The following is a 24452-nucleotide window of genomic DNA, read 5'->3' on the forward strand; positions in this document are numbered from 1 at the left end:
AGGGAGTAGCTAACCCGCAATATTTTCTTGTAGAAAAAGATAAAAGAAAATAAATATAAGACATATTCACCTCCAGAGAGGTTTGTTGTTTTAATTTGATCAGCTGATTATCTTTGTTAGATCTCAGTGGAAGCGCAAAGGTGCTAGACCGAGACGAGGGTTTGTGTTAGGACTCGGTTCATGAGATGGAACACGTAGTTCAGAGGAGGAAACAGAGAATATCTGGGTCAAGTAGCGACCTGCTAGTTAAAAGCAGATAGAGCCTACAATGATGCGGCCAAGATTAATCCGAGTTCAATATTTGGGTGAAGAGAGCAATACAGGCAAGTCTTCTTATACGTGTCCCTCATGTCCACCTGGCATATATACTTAGGAGTTAGTCGGCTGTTTTGGGTCGCATCCTGAGGAAGAAAACTGACGAACTCCAACGAAATAACCCAGACTGCTTGGTTTATCTTAAGGTAATCATCCTCTGGGGTTAATTTTCAGAACAAAGTATTCTTGTTTCTCTACTCTCTTTAACAAAAGGGCAATTTAAATGATGGAGAACTATTTGTAATAGTTGGTGGTACAGTAGAGATATTGCGATATAAACACAGAAAACGTAATTGCAAGATGTTGGAAGATGACACTAAATTAGTCTGCCAGAATTTCTGTTGACCGTTGTAGAATGGTATATAACAAGTTATTCTATAATCTGAACCTGGCAATTATTCATTCAAATTTTGGGGGGCATAAATCATATTATTTAAGCCTTCGTCGGAACGAGCTGAGGTAGGGAACTGGGACAGACAGTCTGTCAGCCGAATATTACGAGTGAGAAAATAAGGGTGAGAGAATAACACAACACTTCAAGTGGCCTGCAGCCGTGATTTACATGCATTTACACCTATTCAGTAAACTACACGTATAAGCAGAAATCACAAAAAACACAAGTAATATCTACCAAACACATTTAAACACTTCTACACTAGTCTACCTGGACGTAGTGACAAACATCCAACAGATATTTTACCTTGTTTACAAGAGAGAATCATCATTACGACGTGATATCACAAAAATAGATTAATCTAATGATCTGCCAAGCAGCACACAAAACAAAGAGAAACAAAGAGATGGAGAAGGAAAGAATCCGTGGAACGGAGAGAAAGAGAAATGTGAAGAGAGACACTGTGAAGCAGCTGGTGTACCGAGCACAGCTGTACAGGTGGTGCACCCACTCAGGCCTCAGAGACATCACGAAAGGGCACAAATGAACACTGACGAGGCAAATATAAAGGATTAAGGGGCAGCCATGGATCAGAGGATTACAGTCTATGGAAGGAATGGGGTAATAGCTAGCAGTGTCAATCCAAGTGAGGTTGGGGAGGCGGAGATATGGGGCATGGAAAGCCTTGAGAGCCATGAGATGAGCAGCGGTTATATGGGAGAAAGTTGAGTGAAGAATGAGGCAAGAGTGAGAGGAGGGCGCGGGAAGGATGAAAGTGGGGGGGTTCAGCAACGCTATAGTAAAGTGTTGACTAGAAATAAAGGAGATGCCGAGTGTTGTGAGGGATGCAACAGTTGATACTCTAAGACAGTGATCGTCAGTCTGTGGTTGGCGAACCTCCTTGGAAACTGATAAAATATTGCAGTGGGTCCACTAAGCTTAGCAGCAAGCATTACTCCTCCAGCCACTGCTTAATTTCTAATGTTATCCATTAATGTCTATCACAGCCACCCTTTGAGGGATCGTAAATATTTTTGAGGTTAAAGAGAGCTTCTCATACTTGAAAAGACTGAACCACTGTCACTGCTCTAACGAATACAGTCATTTGTACTTTTCATGACAAAATTTTTTATTGTCTTTGTATTTAATTACTTTGAATCATTAGGCTTCATTAGGCTTAATGCTTAATGGTGGAAGTCTCAGAGATAAAAGACGAAGAGAAAAAAGAAAAAGAAGGAAGAAGATCAAAGGAAAAAGAAAGAAAGAAGATGATGAAGAAGAAGAAGAGGAAGAAGATGAAAAAAGACAAATACGAAGCCTACTGAAGTTCATCGTATACTAAAACAAAAAGAAGTTCCTCGACATCTCTTGTCTGAAGCAGGTTTATGATGCTGGAAGTGAGGAGAGGGTGGGTGAGGACTATCTAGTGAACCACGGGTAAAAGGAAAGACACCTTGGGAACGAAGCAGTCCGTAAGAACTCACACGCCCATGTATGTACACACACGCACATAGTCATACCCCAACGCGCACAAGTCGATATATCCTCTCCACCACCAGTACTTACCTTATTATATCTCCAATATACCTGCTGTGAGCCAAAGTCTATTCATAATAACATGGCCTTTCCGTACTTAAGCCAACGACACATCGCTTCTCACTCCCTAAATAATATTGCTATACACAGATCGCATGATCGCTCAGTGAGGAGCTGCAACATTAAAACACACGATCGAACTTCGAAAAATATAAAGGATGCAGTGACATCTTGGTGATCGAGAGGTAAAGAACTATTGCCTTAAATGTGGTGGTAGTAGATGGAAGGTAGTGGTAGATGGTAGGTGGTGGTAGACGGTGGATGGTGATACTCTTATGTACACAACACTACTCACCTGCATGCAGATTATTATGAGATCAACTACTCTCTCGCACTCTCTTATGCACAATGGTATACCACTCTCTCTCACACACAGATTCTACTTTTCTCAGAAGTTATTGCTACCGACATACACACACACACTCACACACACACACACACACACACACACACACACACACACACACACACACACACACACACACACACACACACACACACACACACACAAACACACACACAAACACACACACACACACACACACACACACACACACACACACGCACACACACACACACACACATACACACACACACACACTAGGTGAGTACACACACACACACACACACACACACACACACACACACACACACACACACACACACACACACACACACACACACACACACACACACACACACACACACACACGCAGGTTCCCTACGCGCTCTACTCTACTGGTTGCTGGCCAGAAGCCGAAGCAGCACAATTAAAGCATACTAGCAACTTGGTCCTTCAAAAGACTGGTCAAGTATATTCCTAGACATTTTGATTAACCTGAGATTCCATGATCAGCTTAGGAGCCTTCGAATGTGCATGTAACAAACACCAGAAGAAAGGATATTAAAACATAGCAGTAGAGAGTTGTGTAGAGGCGGTTGTAGAGCAGATGGTAAACAGGTGCCCGATGAATCTACTTCTACAACGGCACAAATACTCATCAAACTGGTTTTATGAAAGATAGGTTAGTGGGATCTCCCAGCACCTGGAAGATATACTCCAAGTCAGCCCTGGAAGAAATACTCCAGGTCAGCCCTGGAAGAAATACTCCAGGTCAGCCCTGGAAGAAATACCCCAGGCCAGCCTGGAAGAAATACTCCAGGTCAGCCCTGGAAGATATACTCAAGGTCAGCCCTGGAAGAAATACTCCAGGTCAGCCCTGGAAGAAATGCTCCAGGTCAGCCCTGGAAGAAATACTCCAGGTCAGCCCTGGATGAAATATTCCAGGTCAGCCCTGGAAGAAATACTCAAGGTCAGCCTTGGAACACACACTCCAGGCCAGACCTGGTACCCATACCCGAGGTCAGACCTGGATCCCACACGCCAGATTAGACCTGGAACACACACTCTTGGTCAGAACTAGAACCCATACTCTAGATCAGACCTGGAACACTCATCTAGGTCAGTCCTAGAAGAGACACTCCAGGCCAGACCTGTAACCCACACTCTAGGTCGGACCTGGTACACACTCCAGGCCAGACCTGTAACCTACACTCTAGGTCAGACCTGGTACACACACTCCAGGTCAGACCTGGTACACACACTCTAGGTCAGTCTTAGTACACACTCCAGGTCAGACCTGGTACACACACTCCAGGTCGAACCTGGTACACACACTCCAGGTCAGCCTTAAGGTATACTTAAGCAGGAATGTGTTAGTGTATTTCATCGTAGTGGAAGCGAGTGGTATTATACGATTCGACGTGCTGTTGGAGTATGATTATAATTATTCTCATGGAGAAGCACTAAACACCACAAGTACCATACAGAGCCAGACATATAAGAAGTGTAAGGTTAATTAGATTTGATAAAGGGATGAGAAGTATACGCCAGTTCATTAGATTAAGAGTCTTCAGCAGTTTAAGGCACCTAAAGGTAACGTTGTGGGAGTGAAGATATGGTTAAATCTAGGAGGGATTCAGTGGTTGCACTTTGAAAGATATGTGGTTGATACACAGATAACCCGCACATAAAAGAGAGTGAGTGATGTTATGTTTTTGGAAGTAGTAAGTACAGTCTGTGGAAGAAGGAAAAAGCATTGCTGGGACTCTTAACCCAGAGGTTTATTAATTCAGGATAACTAAATAAAAGCCATGGTGTCATCAGACTGTGTCTAATTTGCAATGGGATCTTACAATCCTCTCCCCCGAACGAACGCATACTCTCAGGTAAGACCCACGAGTGGGTGAATGGGGAAGTGGGGACAGGCGAAGGGTAGTCGGTGAGAGGAATGTCTTGAGTGATGAGATAAAGTGCCAGGGCTTAACCCAGCTGCGGAGCATTATGAGGCAGTGTAGAGGGAACGTGTGGGGAGCGCAGAGAGAGCAGATTGCAGACAGTGCTCGTTGGCTGGCTTGCCTCGTACTGAGGTGAGGTGTTGTGACCCACACTGCTTGCTTAACACTCAGTTAATTACAAACTGCTAGATGAACAAGGGCAGCAGATGTAAGGAAATATGCCCAGTGTTTCCACTTGTATGAGTTTCGACTCTAGGTCTCTCAGTGTGTGAGCTGAGGCAGCTACTAAGTAAGTCACGAGCCTGCACCTTGAAAGATGTGTTGGGGGATGGTGTGATTCTGAAGATGGGGAGGACAAGAGCTGCACTTTGTATGTATGTTGGAGTTCAGTAAGTCACAAACCAGGCTGAAGAGTGTGTACTTCAGGGCCTGGGATGTACTACACCAGGCTGAGGAGTGTGTACTTCAGGGCCTGGGATGTACTACACCAGGCTGAAGAGTGTGTACTTCAGGGCCTGGGATGTACTACACCAGGCTGAGGAGTGTGTACTTCAGGGCCTGGGATGTACTACACCAGGCTGAAGAGTGTGTACTTCAGGGCCTGGGATGTACTACACCAGGCTGAAGAGTGTGTACTTCAGGGCCTGGGATGTACTACACCAGGCTGAAGAGTGTGTACTTCAGGGCCTGGGATGTACTACACCAGGCTGAAGAGTGTGTACTTCAGGGCCTGGGATGTACTACACCAGGCTGAAGAGTGTGTACTTCAGGGCCTGGGATGTACTACACCAGGCTGAAGAGTGTGTACTTCAGGGCCTGGGATGTACTACACCAGGCTGAAGAGTGTGTACTTCAGAGCCTGGGATGTACTACACCAGGCTGAGGAGTGTGTACTTCAGGGCCTGGGATGTACTACACCAGGCTGAGGAGTGTGTACTTCAAGGTCTGGGATGTAGTACACCAGGCTGAGGAGTGTACTTCAGAGCCTGGGATGTAGTACACCAGGCTGAGGAGTGTACTTCAGAGCCTGGGATGTAGTACACCAGGCTCAGGAGTGTGTACTTCAGGGCCTGGGATGTAGTACACCAGGCTGAGGAGTGTACTTCAGAGCCTGGGATGTAGTACACCAGGCTGAGGAGTGTACTTCAGAGCCTGGGATGTAGTACACCAGGCTGAGGAGTATACTTCAGAGCCTGGGATGTAGTACACCAGGCTGATGAGTGTACTTCAGGGCCTGGGATGTACTACACCAGGCTCAGGAGTGTGTACTTTAGGGCTTGGGATGTACTATACCAGGCTGAGGAGTGTACTTCAGAGCCTGGGATGTAGTACACCAGGCTCAGGAGTGTACTTCAGAGCCTGGGATGTACTACACCAGGCTGAGGAGTGTACTTCAGAGCCTGGGATGTAGTACACCAGGCTGAGGAGTATACTTCAGAGCCTGGGATGTACTACACCAGGCTGAGGAGTGTACTTCAGAGCCTGGGATGTAGTACACCAGGCTGAGGAGTATACTTCAGAGCCTGGGATGTAGTACACCAGGCTGATGAGTGTACTTCAGAGCCTGGGATGTACTACACCAGGCTGAGGAGTGTACTTCAGAGCCTGGGATGTACTACACCAGGCTGATGAGTGTACTTCAGAGCCTGGGATGTACTACACCAGGCTGAGGAGTGTACTTCAGAGCCTGGGATGTACTACACCAGGCTGAGGAGTGTACTTCAGAGCCTGGGATGTACTACACTAGGCTGAGGAGTGTACTTCAGAGCCTGGGATGTACTACACCAGGCTGAGGAGTGTACTTCAGAGCCTGGGATGTACTACACCAGGCTGAGGAGTGTACTTCAGAGCCTGGGATGTACTACACCAGGCTGATGAGTGTACTTCAGAGCCTGGGATGTACTACACCAGGCTGATGAGTGTACTTCAGAGCCTGGGATGTACTACACCAGGCTGAGGAGTGTACTTCAGAGCCTGGGATGTACTACACCAGGCTGAGGAGTGTACTTCAGAGCCTGGGATGTACTACACCAGGCTGAGGAGTGTACTTCAGAGCCTGGGATGTACTACACCAGGCTGAGGAGTGTACTTCAGAGCCTGGGATGTACTACACCAGGCTGAGGAGTGTACTCTAGAGCCTGGGATGTACTACACCAGGCTGAGGAGTGTACTTCAGAGCCTGGGATGTACTACACCAGGCTGAGGAGTGTACTCTAGAGCCTGGGATGTACTACACCAGGCTGAGGAGTGTACTTCAGAGCCTGGGATGTACTACACCAGGCTGAGGAGTGTACTTCAGAGCCTGGGATGTACTACACCAGGCTGAGGAGTGTACTCTAGAGCCTGGGATGTACTACACCAGGCTGAGGAGTGTACTTCAGAGCCTGGGATGTACTACACCAGGCTGAGGAGTGTACTCTAGAGCCTGGGATGTACTACACCAGGCTGAGGAGTGTACTTCAGAGCCTGGGATGTACTACACCAGGCTGAGGAGTGTACTTCAGAGCCTGGGATGTACTACACCAGGCTGAGGAGTGTACTCTAGAGCCTGGGATGTACTACACCAGGCTGAGGAGTGTACTTCAGAGCCTGGGATGTACTACACCAGGCTGAGGAGTGTACTCTAGAGCCTGGGATGTACTACACCAGGCTGAGGAGTGTACTTCAGAGCCTGGGATGTACTACACCAGGCTGAGGAGTGTACTTCAGAGCCTGGGATGTACTACACCAGGCTGAGGAGTGTACTTCAGAGCCTGGGATGTACTACACCAGGCTGAGGAGTGTACTCTAGAGCCTGTGATGTACTACACCAGGCTGAGGAGTGTACTTCAGAGCCTGGGTTGTACTACACCAGGCTGAGGAGTGTACGTCAGAGCCTGGGATGTACTACACCAGGCTGAGGAGTGTACTTCAGAGCCTGGGTTGTACTACACCAGGCTGAGGAGTGTACGTCAGAGCCTGGGATGTACTACACCAGGCTGAGGAGTGTACTTCAGAGCCTGGGATGTAGTACACCAGGCTGAGGAGTGTACTTCAGAGCCTGGGTTGTACTACACCAGGCTGAGGAGTGTACGTCAGAGCCTGGGATGTACTACACCAGGCTGAGGAGTGTACTTCAGAGCCTGGGTTGTACTACACCAGGCTGAGGAGTGTACTTCAGAGCCTGGGATGTACTACACCAGGCTGAGGAGTGTACTTCAGAGCCTGGGATGTACTACACCAGGCTGAGGAGTGTACTTCAGAGCCTGGGATGTACTACACCAGGCTGAGGAGTGTACGTCAGAGCCTGGGATGTACTACACCAGGCTGAGGAGTGTACCTCAGAGCCTGGGATGTACTACACCAGGCTGAGGAGTGTACTTCAGAGCCTGGGATGTACTACACCAGGCTGAGGAGTGTACTTCAGAGCCTGGGATGTACTACACCAGGCTGAGGAGTGTACTTCAGAGCCTGGGTTGTACTACACCAGGCTGAGGAGTGTACGTCAGAGCCTGGGATGTACTACACTAGGCTGAGGAGTGTACTTCAGAGCCTGGGATGTACTACACTAGGCTGAGGAGTGTACTTCAGAGCCTGGGATGTACTACACCAGGCTGAGGAGTGTACTTCAGAGCCTGGGATGTACTACACCAGGCTGAGGAGTGTACTTCAGAGCCTGGGATGTACTACACCAGGCTGAGGAGTGTACTTCAGAGCCTGGGATGTACTACACTAGGCTGAGGAGTGTACTTCAGAGCCTGGGTTGTACTACACCAGGCTGAGGAGTGTACGTCAGAGCCTGGGATGTACTACACCAGGCTGAGGAGTGTACGTCAGAGCCTGGGATGTACTACACCAGGCTGAGGAGTGTACGTCAGAGCCTGGGATGTACTACACCAGGCTGAGGAGTGTACGTCAGAGCCTGGGATGTACTACACCAGGCTGAGGAGTGTACGTCAGAGCCTGGGTTGTACTACACCAGGCTGAGGAGTGTACTTCAGAGCCTGGGATGTACTACACCAGGCTGAGGAGTGTACGTCAGAGCCTGGGATGTACTACACCAGGCTGAGGAGTGTACGTCAGAGCCTGGGTTGTACTACACCAGGCTGAGGAGTGTACGTCAGAGCCTGGGATGTACTACACCAGGCTGAGGAGTGTACGTCAGAGCCTGGGTTGTACTACACCAGGCTGAGGAGTGTACTTCAGAGCCTGGGATGTACTACACCAGGCTGAGGAGTGTACGTCAGAGCCTGGGATGTACTACACCAGGCTGAGGAGTGTACGTCAGAGCCTGGGTTGTACTACACCAGGCTGAGGAGTGTACGTCAGAGCCTGGGTTGTACTACACCAGGCTGAGGAGTGTACGTCAGAGCCTGGGTTGTACTACACTAGGCTCAGGAGATACGTAACTATCATTTACATTTATTCTGTGTTATCTAAGAACTTAGAGGCTGGCTCAGCACCCAGCACCCAGAACCTAGCACACAGCACCTAGCACCCAGCACCTAGCACAAAGCACTAGCGCCCAGCGCCCAGCACCCAGTACCTAGCACCCAGAACCTAACACAAAGCACCTGCACCCAGCACCTGCCTTCCCCAGCAACTGACCCTGTCTTCCCAAGCTACTGGCCCTGTCTTCCCCAGCAACTGATCCTGTCTCCCCCAGCAACTGACCCTGTCTTCCCCAGCAACTGACCCTGTCTCCACCAGCAACTGACCCTGTCTTCCCCAGCAACTGATCCTGTCTCCCCCAGCAACTGACCCTGTCTCCCCCACCAACTGACCCTGTCTTCCCCAGCAACTGACCCTGTCTTCCCCAGCAACTGACCCTGTCTTCCCCAGCATTTGACCCTGTCTTCCCCAGCAACTGACCCTGTCTTCCCCAGCAACTTACCGTCTCCCCCAGCAACTGACCCTTCCTTCCCAGCAACTGACCCTGTCTCCCCCAACAACTGACCCTCTCTTCCCCAGCAACTGACCCTGTCTCCCCCAGCAACTTACCCTGCCTTCCCCAGCAACTGATCATGTCTTCCCCAGCAACTGACCCTGTCTTCCCCAGCAACTGCTCATGTCTTCCCCAGCAACTGACCCTGTCTTCCCCAGCAACTGATCCTGTCCTTCCCAGCAACTGACCCTGTCTTCCCCAGCAACTGACCCTGTCTTCCCCAGCAACTGATCCTGTCCTTCCCAGCAACTGACCCTGTCTTCCCCAGCAACTGACCATGTCTTCCCCAGCAACTGACCCTGTCTTCCCCAGCAACTGATCCTGTCCTTCCCAGCAACTGACCCTGTCTCCCCCAGCAACTTACCCTGCCTTCCCCAGCAACTGATCATGTCTTCCCCAGCAACTGCTCATGTCTTCCCCAGCAACTGACCCTGTCTCCCCCAGCAACTTACCCTGCCTTCCCCAGCAACTACTCATGTCTTCCGCAGCAACTTACCCTGCCTTCCCCAGCAACTGACCCTGTCTCCTCCAGCAACTGACCCTGTCTTCCCCAGCAACTGTCCCTGTCTTCCCCAGCAACTAACCCTGTCTTCCCCAGCAACTGATCCTGTCCTTCCCAGCAACTGACCCTGTCTCCCCAAGCAACTTACCCTGCCTTCCCCAGAAACTGATCATGTCTTCCCCAGCAACTTACCCTGCCTTCCCCAGCAACTGAACATGTCTTCCCCAGCAACTGACCCTGTCCTTCCCAGCAACTGACCCTGTCTCCCCCAGGAACTTACCCTGCCTTCCCCAGCAACTGATCATGTCTTTCCCAGTAACTGACTCTGCCTTCCCCAGCAACTGATCATGTCTTCCCCAGCAACTGACTCTGTCTTCCCCAGAAACTTAACCTGTCTCCCCCAGCAACTGACCCTGTCTTCCACAGCAACTGGTGCTGCCTTCTCCAGCATCTGGACCCTGTCTCCCCTAGCAACTGACCCTGCCTTCTCCAGCATCTGGAGCCTGCCTTCCCCAGCAACTGACCCTGTCTTTCCCAGGAACTAAGCCTGCGTTCCCCAGCATCTAGACCCTGACTTCCCCAGCATCTTGACGCTGCCTTCCCCAGCTCCTAGCTCTCCGTCATGCAGCACCCACGCGGAACCTACCTGGAAGAAGCCATATTGAGGGTCGCCGCCTGTGATGGTAGTGTCGTCAATGTCCTTCGGTAGAGGCCAGCGATACAGCTTCAGCGACCCCTGAAGGAGAGAAGCAACACTCCTGCATCACTACAGGCACTCGAAGGAACTCTGGAGAACATCTTCCTTCCTGTGGTGAGCTCTGTATGTTTTGCGTGACTGTGGGGCTGACAATCACTCACGCAAGATAGCTGAGCTGCTGACATTCAATATTTTTTTAATATCGTCGTACGGACAATATTTACATGGCATATGGAAGTAGCGCATATATTTACCATAACATACAAAGATAGTTTGCATAGGCAATCTTTGACATGTGCATGAATGGTATACAATACAGACAAGATTGAAACTAGACATGTACAATATCTGGTTATCTTTACTGTATAGTCCGAAGCACAGGCTTCAGACTCTTCGCGACTACGGTGCTCTTCACCAACTCCAAGGATGAGGGACTGATTACCTCATCTTTCTACAATCTTCCATTTATGTCGTTGAATTTGTATTGATAATAAAGCCACTAGCTGGAGAAACGTCTACAATAAAGATACCCTTATGTTGCATATGTGTCTAATTTTAACCTTTAACATGTAACCTAGATGAACCAACTTGACCTCTGTTGTTATTCCGCATCAGTTTAACTTTAATTCTCGAAGGCAGTGTTGATGAAATTTAATCTTGTCTTCACGGGTGTCGTGAGTGCGGCTTGGTGACGCATAAACTCTTCAACGTCTTTTCCTAGAAATGCCGAAGCTTTCCTCATGTCAAAGCATCTTTCTGGCTGAACACATAGTATGTGGCCAACTTTATAGTCATTTTTTTAACAATGTGAGCTTGACTGTCCGTTTATTGAGAAATATAGAGCTGGCGAAGACAGTATGATAACATATGTGATATGTCAAGTATTACGCAGTCTTCTGCAGTAAAAATATTGTATAAAAAATGATTCATAGTTCCGGGATTATTCTGAAACTGGACGCGTATTATTCCTGGTCAGTCAGAGTGGTCAGGAAGAGGAGAGTGAGGTGTTTTATGCAGTAGGTGAAGCACAGCACAAGTAGCAACATGTGGTGGTGTGAGTAGGGTAATGGGTGAGTTTTTTTTATTGTATACTGTAGGTGATTTTGTGTTGAAGTGTTGTCATGTTTACCTGTAAGACCCTAGTGTGCAGAGGCCAGTTTAAGTCTTGGGAGAGTACTCGTATGGTGTTTTTGCCTGTTGGTAGACAGACCGGCAGAGAGGGGAGTGTCATGGAACCTCCCTGTTTATAAATGTTTATATGTTATGTTTTACTCACTAGCAGCAGTGTGCTAGTGTGAGTAATGGGTAAAAGTGAACTGGAATGTGGTAATGTTGTATTTAGAGTAAATTTTAGATTGTATATGTTACTTTAATTATATATATATATATATATATATATATATATATATATATATATATATATATATATATATATATATATATATATATATATATATATATATATATATATATATATATCTTACATATTTTTGTATAGGTGAGTTTTTGTGTGTTTCCTTATAATAATAATATTGACTAATTAATGTTTCACATTTAATGTGGAGGTGTAAGCTGGCTCTAGAGTGGTTTCTTTTTCTATTTTCAATAACATAAATGCCCCTAGACTCAGCAGGTATACTCTTTAAGATCGACGACTTTTTATTCACGTTACTCAGCCCCCCCCCCAAAAAAAAAAAGCGTAACATCAAGGCAGTTTATTAATGAAAATAAGACATCAAATATATTATACAAATATTTTGAATTTACTAGCAACAAATAAGACAAATTCTAGATACATTCCGTATGTACTCCTGTTATCCCCCTTTTGTGTATCCATACTCTCTTGAGCTATCGTCCACAGGATGGATATGGGGTACACAATTGACTAGCAGCGTTGGCGGAAACCATATCAATCAGAATCAATCGTCTCGTTGCCAGTTTGAAGATTTGAGAACATTTCTCCCCTGGTTCGATCAATGCTTACTTTGTACGTGACCATGAATTTGTCCGCGCCTTACCTTAAACTTGCCCACGACGCGTCCTTCATCCTCCAGTTCATCCCCCGTCTTCTTGCCCCTGTACAGGTCGAAGGTGTGAAGCCACTCACGAAAGCCGTTGAATTCTGTCTCCAGTTCCCCTGGGATAACCTGGGATAAATTATTATTATTATTATTATTATTATTATTATTATTATTATTATTATTATTATTATTATTATTATTATTGTTGTTGTTGTTGTTGTTGTTGTTGCTAATATTGTTGTTAGTGTTGTTGTTGTTGTTATTATTGTTGTTAGTGTTGTTGTTGTTGTTGGTGTTATTATTGTTGTTAGTGTTGTTGTTGTTGTTATTATTGTTGTTAGTGTTGTTGTTGTTGGTGTTATTATTGTTGTTAGTGTTGTTGTTGTTGTTGGTGTTATTATTGCTGTTATTGAACATTAAAATGGTATAAAATACCGACAGTTGTTAGGTAAGACCACCTCAAAACTTTAAGGGTGATGGACTGATTACATCGTCTTCAAGTATCTTCTGCTTCTATCAACTTTTCTGTACTCGACTGAAGAAGCCTACTGTGTAGGCGAAACGTTTCGAAATAAAGATACCTAACTGTTGCATATGTGTCTTACCTAACAATTGTTGTTATTATTATTAATTATTATTTTATTAATTAATATTATTACTATTATTTTACAGCGTCTAGGAAAGGGAATACAGTCATGTTCGGTCCAAGGAAGAGGAACACAAGTTTCATTCCTTGGATCAAAAGTATGAAGTTCCCTAGAGAGGATCATCACTCCTCATAAGCATGAAGTTCCCTAGAGAGGATCATCACTCCTCATAAGTATGAAGTTCCCTTGAGAGGATCATCACTCCTCATAAGTATGAAGTTCCCTTGAGAGGATCATCACTCCTCATAAGTATGAAGTACCCTTGAGAGGATCATCACTCCTCATAAGTATGAAGTTCCCTTGAGAGGATCATCACTTCTCAAAAGTATGAAGTTCCCTTGAGAGGATCATCACTTCTCACAAGTATGAAGTTCCCTTGAGAGGATCATCACTCCTCATAAGTATGAAGTTCCCTTGAGAGGATCATCACTCTTCATAAGCATGAAGTTCCCTTGAGAGGATCATCACTCCTCATAAGTATGAAGTTCCCTTGAGAGGATTATCACTTCTCATAAGTATGAAGTTCCCTAGAGAGGATCATCACTCCTCATAAGTATGAAGTTCCCTTGAGAGGATCATCACTCCTCATAAGTATGAAGTTCCCTTGAGAGGATCATCACTCCTCATAAGTATGAAGTTCCCTTGAGAGGATCATCACTCCTCATAAGTATGAAGTTCCCTTGAGAGGATCATCACTCCTCATAAGTATGAAGTTCCCTTGAGAGGATCATCACTCCTCATAAGTATGAAGTTCCCTTGAGAGGATCATCACTCCTCATAAGTATGAAGTTCTCTAGAGAGGATCATCACTCCTCATAAGTATGAAGTTCCCTTGAGAGGATCATCACTCCTCATAAGTATGAAGTTCCCTTGAGAGGATCATCACTCCTCATAAGTATGAAGTTCCCTTGAGAGGATCATCACTCCTCATAAGCATGAAGTTCCCTTGAGAGGATCATCACTCCTCATAAGCATGAAGTTCCCTTGAGAGGATCATCACTCCTCATAAGTATGAAGTTCCCTTGAGAGGATCATCACTCCTCATAAGTATGAAGTTCCCTTGAGAGGATCATCACTCCTCATAAGCATGAAGTTCCCTTGAGAGGATCATCACTCCTCATAAGTATGAAGTTCCCTTGAGAGGATCATCACTCCTCATAAGTATGAAATTCCCTTGAGAGGATTATCACTTCTCATAAGTATGAAGTTCCCTTGAGAGGATTATCACTTCTCATAAGTATGAAGTTCCCTAGAGAGGATCATCACTCCTCATAGGTATGAAGTTCCCTTGAGAGGATCATCACTTCTCACAAGTATGAAGTTCCCTTGAGAGGATCATCACTCCTCATAAGTATGAAGTTCCCTTGAGAGGATCATCACTTCTCACAAGTATGAAGTTCCCTAGAGAGGATCATCACTTCTCACAAGTATGAAGTTCCCTTGAGAGGATCATCACTTCTCACAAGTATGAAGTTCCCTAGAGAGGATCATCACTCCTCATAAGTATGAAGTTCCCTTGAGAGGATCATCACTTCTCACAAGTATGAAGTTCCCTAGAGAGGATCATCACTTCTCACAAGTATGAAGTTCCCTTGAGAGGATCATCACTTCTCACAAGTATGAAGTTCCCTAGAGAGGATCATCACTTCTCACAAGTATGAAGTTCCCTTGAGAGGATCATCACTTCTCACAAGTATGAAGTTCCCTAGAGAGGATCATCACTCCTCATAAGTATGAAGTTCCCTAGAGAGGATCATCACTCCTCATAAGTATGAAGTTCCCTTGAGAGGATCATCACTTCTCACAAGTATGAAGTTCCCTTGAGAGGATCATCACTTCTCACAAGTATGAAGTTCCCTAGAGAGGATCATCACTTCTCACAAGTATGAAGTTCCCTTGAGAGGATCATCACTCCTCATAAGTATGAAGTTCCCTTGAGAGGATCATCACTCCTCATAAGTATGAAGTTCCCTTGAGAGGATCATCACTCCTCATAAGTATGAAGTTCCCTTGAGAGGATCATCACTCCTCATAAGTATGAAGTTCCCTTGAGAGGATCATCACTCCTCATAAGTATGAAGTTCCCTTGAGAGGATCATCACTCCTCATAAGTATGAAGTTCTCTAGAGAGGATCATCACTCCTCATAAGTATGAAGTTCCCTTGAGAGGATCATCACTCCTCATAAGTATGAAGTTCCCTTGAGAGGATCATCACTCCTCATAAGTATGAAGTTCCCTTGAGAGGATCATCACTCCTCATAAGCATGAAGTTCCCTTGAGAGGATCATCACTCCTCATAAGCATGAAGTTCCCTTGAGAGGATCATCACTCCTCATAAGTATGAAGTTCCCTTGAGAGGATCATCACTCCTCATAAGTATGAAGTTCCCTTGAGAGGATCATCACTCCTCATAAGCATGAAGTTCCCTTGAGAGGATCATCACTCCTCATAAGTATGAAGTTCCCTTGAGAGGATCATCACTCCTCATAAGTATGAAGTTCCCTTGAGAGGATTATCACTTCTCATAAGTATGAAGTTCCCTTGAGAGGATTATCACTTCTCATAAGTATGAAGTTCCCTAGAGAGGATCATCACTCCTCATAGGTATGAAGTTCCCTTGAGAGGATCATCACTTCTCACAAGTATGAAGTTCCCTTGAGAGGATCATCACTCCTCATAAGTATGAAGTTCCCTTGAGAGGATCATCACTTCTCACAAGTATGAAGTTCCCTAGAGAGGATCATCACTTCTCACAAGTATGAAGTTCCCTTGAGAGGATCATCACTTCTCACAAGTATGAAGTTCCCTAGAGAGGATCATCACTCCTCATAAGTATGAAGTTCCCTTGAGAGGATCATCACTTCTCACAAGTATGAAGTTCCCTAGAGAGGATCATCACTTCTCACAAGTATGAAGTTCCCTTGAGAGGATCATCACTTCTCACAAGTATGAAGTTCCCTAGAGAGGATCATCACTTCTCACAAGTATGAAGTTCCCTTGAGAGGATCATCACTTCTCACAAGTATGAAGTTCCCTAGAGAGGATCATCACTCCTCATAAGTATGAAGTTCCCTAGAGAGGATCATCACTCCTCATAAGTATGAAGTTCCCTTGAGAGGATCATCACTTCTCACAAGTATGAAGTTCCCTTGAGAGGATCATCACTTCTCACAAGTATGAAGTTCCCTAGAGAGGATCATCACTTCTCACAAGTATGAAGTTCCCTTGAGAGGATCATCACTCCTCATAAGTATGAAGTTCCCTTGAGAGGATTATCACTTCTCATAAGTATGAAGTTCCCTAGAGAGGATTATCACTCCTCATAAGTATGAAGTTCCCTAGAGAGGATTATCACTCCTCATAAGTATGAAGTTCCCTTGAGAGGATTATCACTTCTCACAAGTATGAAGTTCCCTAGAGAGGATCATCACTTCTCACAAGTATGAAGTTCCCTAGAGAGGATCATCACTCCTCATAAGTATGAAGTTCCCTAGAGAGGATCATCACTTCTCACAAGTATGAAGTTCCCTAGAGAGGATCATCACTCCTCATAAGTATGAAGTTCCCTAGAGAGGATCATCACTTCTCACAAGTATGAAGTTCCCTAGAGAGGATCATCACTCCTCATAAGTATGAAGTTCCCTAGAGAGGATCATCACTTCTCACAAGTATGAAGTTCCCTAGAGAGGATCATCACTTCTCACAAGTATGAAGTTCCCTAGAGAGGATCATCACTTCTCACAAGTATGAAGTTCCCTAGAGAGGATCATCACTTCTCACAAGTATGAAGTTCCCTAGAGAGGATCATCACTCCTCATAAGTATGAAGTTCCCTAGAGAGGATCATCACTTCTCACAAGTATGAAGTTCCCTAGAGAGGATCATCACTTCTCACAAGTATGAAGTTCCCTAGAGAGGATCATCACTTCTCACAAGTATGAAGTTCCCTAGAGAGGATCATCACTTCTCACAAGTATGAAGTTCCCTAGAGAGGATCATCACTTCTCACAAGTATGAAGTTCCCTAGAGAGGATCATCACTTCTCACAAGTATGAAGTTCCCTAGAGAGGATCATCACTCCTCATAAGTATGAAGTTCCCTTGAGAGGATCATCACTCCTCATAAGTATGAAGTTCCCTAGAGAGGATCATCACTTCTCACAAGTATGAAGTTCCCTAGAGAGGATCATCACTTCTCACAAGTATGAAGTTCCCTAGAGAGGATCATCACTTCTCACAAGTATGAAGTTCCCTAGAGAGGATCATCACTTCTCACAAGTATGAAGTTCCCTAGAGAGGATCATCACTTCTCACAAGTATGAAGTTCCCTAGAGAGGATCATCACTTCTCACAAGTATGAAGTTCCCTAGAGAGGATCATCACTCCTCATAAGTATGAAGTTCCCTAGAGAGGATCATCACTTCTCACAAGTATGAAGTTCCCTAGAGAGGATCATCACTTCTCACAAGTATGAAGTTCCCTAGAGAGGATCATCACTTCTCACAAGTATGAAGTTCCCTAGAGAGGATCATCACTTCTCACAAGTATGAAGTTCCCTAGAGAGGATCATCACTTCTCACAAGTATGAAGTTCCCTAGAGAGGATCATCACTTCTCACAAGTATGAAGTTCCCTAGAGAGGATCATCACTCCTCATAAGTATGAAGTTCCCTTGAGAGGATCATCACTCGATAAAGGTCATCACAAACCAAGCCATGTGGTAGTCTGGGATAGGTCCTACGGATGGCTATAATCCAGTTACTAGACAAGTTACTAGACCTGTCTTCTACTAGACTCTCGTAAGAGATTGATCGAATTCGGAAAAAAATCCCATAAAAATGATTCCGATGCCATTTAAAGTTATGTATTACGCCTTATATTTAAAATCTCCATCAGTGCGCTCTGGAGAACTATTTTGTTTTACACGGATTTAAAATTAGGGCCTTTCAAAACTATGTATTTATGTATTTTCGGCCAGATGAATTAGGTTCATGACGTTATGTGCGTGAATAATTTATGTCTCAAGTTTCGTCATCAGTGACCATGGCAGGTTCAGTGTTGTTGCAGGGTTTATTGGCAGGTTCAGTGCTGTTGCAGGGTTTATTGGCAGGTTCAGTGTTGTTGCAGGGTTTATTGGCAGGTTCAGTGTTGTTGCAGGGTTTATTGGCAGGTTCAGTGTTGTTGCAGGGTTTATTGGCAGGTTCAGTGTTGTTGCAGGGTTTATTGGCAGGTTCAGTGTTGTTGCAGGGTTTATTGGCAGGTTCAGTGTTGTTGCAGGGTTTATTGGCAGGTTCAGTGCTGTTGCAGGGTTTATTGGCAGGTTCAGTGTTGTTACAGGGTTTATTGGCAGGTTCAGTGCTGTTGCAGGGTTTATTGGCAGGTTCAGTGTTGTTGCAGGGTTTATTGGCAGGTTCAGTGCTGTTGCAGGGTTTATTGGCAGGTTCAGTGTTCTTGCAGGGTTTATTGGCAGGTTCAGTGCTGTTGCAGGGTTTATTGGCAGGTTCAGCGCTGTTGCAGGGTTTATTGGCAGGTTCAGTGTTGCAGGGTTTATTGGCAGGTTCAGTGTTGTTGCAGGGTTTATTGGCAGGTTCAGTGTTGTTGCAGGGTTTATTGGCAGGTTCAGTGTTGTTGCAGGGTTTATTGGCAGGTTCAGTGCTGTTGCAGGGTTTATTGGCAGGTTCAGTGTTGTTGCAGGGTTTATTGGCAGGTTCAGTGCTGTTGCAGGGTTTATTGGCAGGTTCAGTGTTGTTGCAGGGTTTATTGGCAGGTTCAGTGCTGTTGCAGGGTTTATTGGCAGGTTCAGTGTTCTTGCAGGGTTTATTGGCAGGTTCAGTGCTGTTGCAGGGTTTATTGGCAGGTTCAGCGCTGTTGCAGGGTTTATTGGCAGGTTCAGTGTTGCAGGGTTTATTGGCAGGTTCAGTGTTGTTGCAAGGTTTATTGGCAGGTTCAGTGCTGTTGCAGGGTTTATTGGCAGGTTCAGTGCTGTTGCAGGGTTTATTGGCAGGTTCAGTGTTGCAGGGTTTATTGGCAGGTTCAGTGCTGTTGCAGGGTTTATTGGCAGGTTCAGTGTTGCAGGGTTTATTGGCAGGTTCAGTGTTGTTGCAGGGTTTATTGGCAGGTTCAGTGTTGTTGCAGGGTTTATTGGCAGGTTCAGTGCTGTTGCAGGGTTTATTGGCAGGTTCAGTGTTGCAGGGTTTATTGGCAGGTTCAGTGTTGTTGCAGGGTTTATTGGCAGGTTCAGTGTTGTTGCAGGGTTTATTGGCAGGTTCAGTGTTGTTGCAGGGTTTATTGGCAGGTTCAGTGTTGTTGCAGGGTTTATTGGCAGGTTCAGTGTTGTTGCAGGGTTTATTGGCAGGTTCAGTGTTGTTGCAAGGTTTATTGGCAGGTTCAGTGTTGTTGCAGGGTTTATTGGCAGGTTCAGTGCTGTTGCAGGGTTTATTGGCAGGTTCAGTGTTGTTGCAGGGTTTATTGGCAGGTTCAGTGTTGTTGCAGGGTTTATTGGCAGGTTCAGTGTTGTTGCAGGGTTTATTGGCAGGTTCAGTGTTGTTGCAGGGTTCATTGGCAGGTTCAGTGTTGTTGCAGGGTTTATTGGCAGGTTCAGTGTTGTTGCAGGGTTTATTGGCAGGTTCAGTGTTGTTGCAAGGTTTATTGGCAGGTTCAGTGTTGTTGCAGGGTTTATTGGCAGGTTCAGTGCTGTTGCAAGGTTTATTGGCAGGTTCAGTGTTGTTGCAAGGTTTATTGGCAGGTTCAGTGTTGTTGCAGGGTTTATTGGCAGGTTCAGTGTTGTTGCAAGGTTTATTGGCAGGTTCAGTGTTGTTGCAGGGTTTATTGGCAGGTTCAGTGTTGTTGCAAGGTTTATTGGCAGGTTCAGTGTTGTTGCAAGGTTTATTGGCAGGTTCAGTGTTGTTACAGGGTTCATTGGCAGCTTCAGTGTTGTTGCAGGATTTATTGGCAGGTTCAGTGCTGTTGCAGGGTTCATTGACAGGTTCAGTGTTGTTGCAGGGTTTATTGGCAGGTTCAATGTTGTTGCAGGGTTCATTGGCAGGTTCAGTGATGCTTCAGGGTTCATTGGCAAGTTCAGTGTTGTTGCAGGATTCATTGAGAGGTTCAGTGTTGTTGCAGGGTTCATTGGCAGGTTCAGTGTTGTTGCAGGGTTCATTGACAGGTTCAGTGTTGTTGCAGGATTCATTGACAGGTTCAGTGTTGTTGCAGGGTTCATTGGCAAGTTCAGTGTTGTTGCAGGGTTCATTGGCAGGTTCAGTGCTGCTGCAGGGTTCATTGGCAGGTTCAGTGATGTTGCAGGGTTCACTGGCAGGTTCAGTGTTGTTGCAGGGTTCACTGGCAGGTTCAGTGTTGTTGCAGGGTTCATTGGCAGGTTCAGTGTTGTTGCAGGGTTCATTGGCAGGTTCAGTGATGTTTCAGGGTTCATTGGCAGGTTCAGTGATGTTTCAGGGTTCATTGGCAGGTTCAGTGTTATTGCAGAGTTCATTGGCAGGTTCAGTGTTGTTGCAAGGTTTATTGGCAGGTTCAGTGTTGTTGCAAGGTTTATTGGCAGGTTCAGTGTTGTTGCAAGGTTTATTGGCAGGTTCAGTGTTGTTGCAAGGTTTATTGGCAGGTTCAGTGTTGTTGCAGGGTTCATTGGCAGGTTCAGTGTTGTTGCAGGGTTCATTGGCAGGTTCAGTGATGTTTCAGGGTTCATTGGCAGGTTCCGTGTTATTGCAGGGTTCACTGGCAGGTTCAGTGTTGTTGCAGGGTTCATTGGCAGGTTCAGTGTTGTTGCAGGGTTCATTGGCAGGTTCAGTGTCGTTGCAGGGTTCATTGGCAGGTTCAGTGTCGTTGCAGGGTTCATTGGCAGGTTCAGTGTTATTGCAGGGTTCATTGGCAGGTTCAGTGTTGTTGCAGGGTTCATTGGCAGGTTCAGTGTTGTTGCAGGGTTCATTGGCAGGTTCAGTGTCGTTGTAGGGTTCATTGGCAGGTTCAGTGTTATTGCAGGGTTCATTTGCAGGTTAAGTGTCGTTGCAGGGTTCATTGGCAGGTTCAATGTTATTGCAGGGTTCATTGGCAGGTTCAGTGTCGTTGTAGGGTTCATTGGCAGGTTCAGTGTCGTTGTAGGGTTCATTGGCAGGTTAAGTGTCGTTGCAGGGTTCATTGGCAGCTTCAGTGTCGTTGCAGGGTTCATTGGCAGGTTCAGTGTTATTGCAGGGTTCATTTGCAGGTTAAGTGTCGTTGCAGGGTTCATTGGCAGGTTCAATGTTATTGCAGGGTTCATTGGCAGGTTCAATGTCGTTGCAGAGTTCATTGGCAGGTTTAGTGTTATTGCAGGGTTCATTGGCAGGTTCAATGTTATTGCAGGGTTCATTGGCAGGTTCAATGTCGTTGCAGGGTTCATTGGCAGGTTAAGTGTCGTTGCAGGGTTCATTGGCAGGTTCAGTGTTATTGCAGGGTTCATTGGCAGGTTCAATGTCGTTGCAGGGTTCATTGGCAGGTTTAGTGTTATTGCAGGGTTCATTGGCAGGTTCAGTGTTATTGCAGGGTTCATTGGCAGGTTCAGTGTCGTTGCATGGTTTATTGGCAGGTTCAGTGTTATTGCAGGGTTCATTGGCAGGTTAAGTGTCGTTGCAGGGTTCATTGGCAGGTTTAGTGTTGTTGCAGGGTTCATTGGCAGGTTCAGTGTTATTGCAGGGTTCATTGGCAGGTTCAGTGTCGTTGCAGGGTTCATTGGCAGGTTCAGTGTCGTTGCAGGGTTCATTGGCAGGTTCAGTGTCGTTACAGGGTTCATTGGCAGGTTCAGTATTATTGCAGGGTTCATTGGCAGGTTCAGTGTTATTGCAGGGTTCATTGGCAGGTTCAGTGTCGTTGCAGGGTTCATTGGCAGGTTCAGTATTATTGCAGGGTTCATTGGCAGGTTCAGTGTCGTTGCAGGGTTCATTGGCAGGTTCAGTGTCGTTGCAGGGTTCATTGGCAGGTTCAGTGTCGTTGCAGGGTTCATTGGCAGGTTCAGTATTATTGCAGGGTTCATTGGCAGGTTCATTGTTATTGCAGGGTTCATTGGCAGGTTCAGTATTATTGCAGGGTTCATTGGCAGGTTCAGTGTTATTGCAGGGTTCATTGGCAGGTTCAGTGTCGTTGTAGGGTTCATTGACAGGTTCAGTATTATTGCAGGGTTCATTGGCAGGTTCAGTGTTATTGCAGGGTTCATTGGCAGGTTCAGTGTCGTTGCAGGGTTCATTGGCGGGTTCAGTATTATTGCAGGGTTCATTGGCAGGTTCAGTGTCGTTGCAGGGTTCATTGGCAGGTTCAGTGTCGTTGCAGGGTTCATTACCATTGCACGTATTGAACCTAGTTTTTGTTATAAGAAGTCAGATTTGTGCTAAATGGATTCTGTACTTGTACTATATAATTTAGAGGACTTTTGATTGTACCGCAGCAGATATGTAGCAACACAGGTGTTGCAGCAGCAGGTGTGTAGCAACACAGGTGTTGTAGCAGCAGATATGTAGCAACACAGGTGTTGTAGCAGCAGGTGTATAGCAACACAGGTGTTGCAGCAGCAGGTGTGTAGCAACACAGGTGTTGTAGCAGCAGGTGTATAGCAACACAGGTGTTGTAGCAGCAGATATGTAGCAACACAGGTGTTGCAGCAGCAGGTGTGTAGCAACACAGGTGTTGTAGCAGCAGGTGTATAGCAACACAGGTGTTGTAGCAGCAGATATGTAGCAACACAGGTGTTGTAGCAGCAGGTGTATAGCAACACAGGTGTTGCAGCAGCAGGTGTGTAGCAACACAGGTGTTGTAGCAGCAGGTGTATAGCAACACAGGTGTTGTAGCAGCAGATATGTAGCAACACAGGTGTTGTAGCAGCAGGTGTATAGCAACACAGGTGTTGCAGCAGCAGGTGTGTAGCAACACAGGTGTTGTAGCAGCAGGTGTATAGCAACACAGGTGTTGTAGCAGCAGATATGTAGCAACACAGGTGTTGCATCAGCAGGTGTGGAGCAACACAGGTGTTGTAGCAGCAGGTGTATAGCAACACAGGTGTTGCAGCAGCAGATATGTAGCAACACAAGTGTTGCAGCTGCAGCTGTGTAGCAACACAGGTGTTGCAGCAGCAGATATGTAGCAACACATGTTTCAGCAGCAGGTGTGTAGCAACACAGGTGTTGCAGCAGCTGGTGTGTAGCAACACAGGTGTTGCAGCAGCAGCTATGTAACAACACAGGTGTTGCAGCAGCAGATATGTAGCAACACAGGTGTTGCAGCAGCAGCTGTGTAGCAACACAGGTGTTGCAGCAGCAGGTGTGTAGTAACACAGGTGTTGCAGCAGCAGCTATGTAACAACACAGGTGTTGCAGCAGCAGATGTGTAGCAACACAAGTGTTGCAGCAGCAGGTGTGTAGCAACACAGGTGTTGCAGCAGCAGATATGTAGCAACACAGGTGTTGCAGCAGCAGGTGTGTAGCAACACAGGTGTTGCAGCAGCAGATATGTAGCAACACAGGTGTTGCAGCAGCAGGTGTGTAGCAACACAGGTGTTGCAGCAGCAGATATGTAGCAACACAGGTGTTTCAGCAGCAGGTGTGTAGTAACACAGGTGTTGCAGCAGCAGATATGTAGCAACACAGGTGTTGCAGCAGCTGGTGTGTAGCAACACAGGTGTTACAGCAGCAGGTGTGTAGCAACACAGGTGTTGCAGCAGCAGGTGTGTAGCAACACAAGTGTTGCAGCAGCAGGTGTGTAGCAACACAAGTGTTGCAGCAGCAGGTGTGTAGCAACACAGGTGTTGCAGCAGCAGGTATGTAGCAACACAGGTGTTGCAGAAGCAGGTGTGTAGCAACACAGGTGTTGCAGCAGACGGTGTGTAGCAACACAGGTGTTGTTGCAGCAGCATTTGTGTAGTAACACAAGTGTTGTAGCAGCATGTGTGTAGTAACACAGGTGTTGCAGTAGCAGGTGTGTAGCAACACAGGTGTTGTAGCAGCAGGTGTGTAGCAACGAAGGTGTTGTAGCAGCAGGTGTATAGAACACAGGTGTTGCAGCAGCAGGTGTGTAGCAACACAGGT

General features: G+C 46.1%; 1 protein-coding gene across 1 annotated transcript in view; it reads right to left on the minus strand.

Moving 5' to 3' along the window:
• Positions 1–24452, minus strand: part of LOC128703693 (otoferlin) — a 181015-nt gene that overhangs the window by 50503 nt on the left and 106060 nt on the right. The window contains exons 20-21 of the mRNA XM_070087090.1: positions 12745–12873; positions 10676–10765 (exon numbers count right to left, since the gene is read on the minus strand). Of these exons, the coding sequence (XP_069943191.1) occupies positions 10676–10765; positions 12745–12873 (219 nt within the window). The remainder of the gene's footprint in view (positions 1–10675; positions 10766–12744; positions 12874–24452) is intronic.

The sequence above is a fragment of the Cherax quadricarinatus genome, chromosome 20, assembly GCF_038502225.1.
Source record: "Cherax quadricarinatus isolate ZL_2023a chromosome 20, ASM3850222v1, whole genome shotgun sequence".
Lineage (NCBI taxonomy): Eukaryota > Metazoa > Arthropoda > Malacostraca > Decapoda > Parastacidae > Cherax > Cherax quadricarinatus.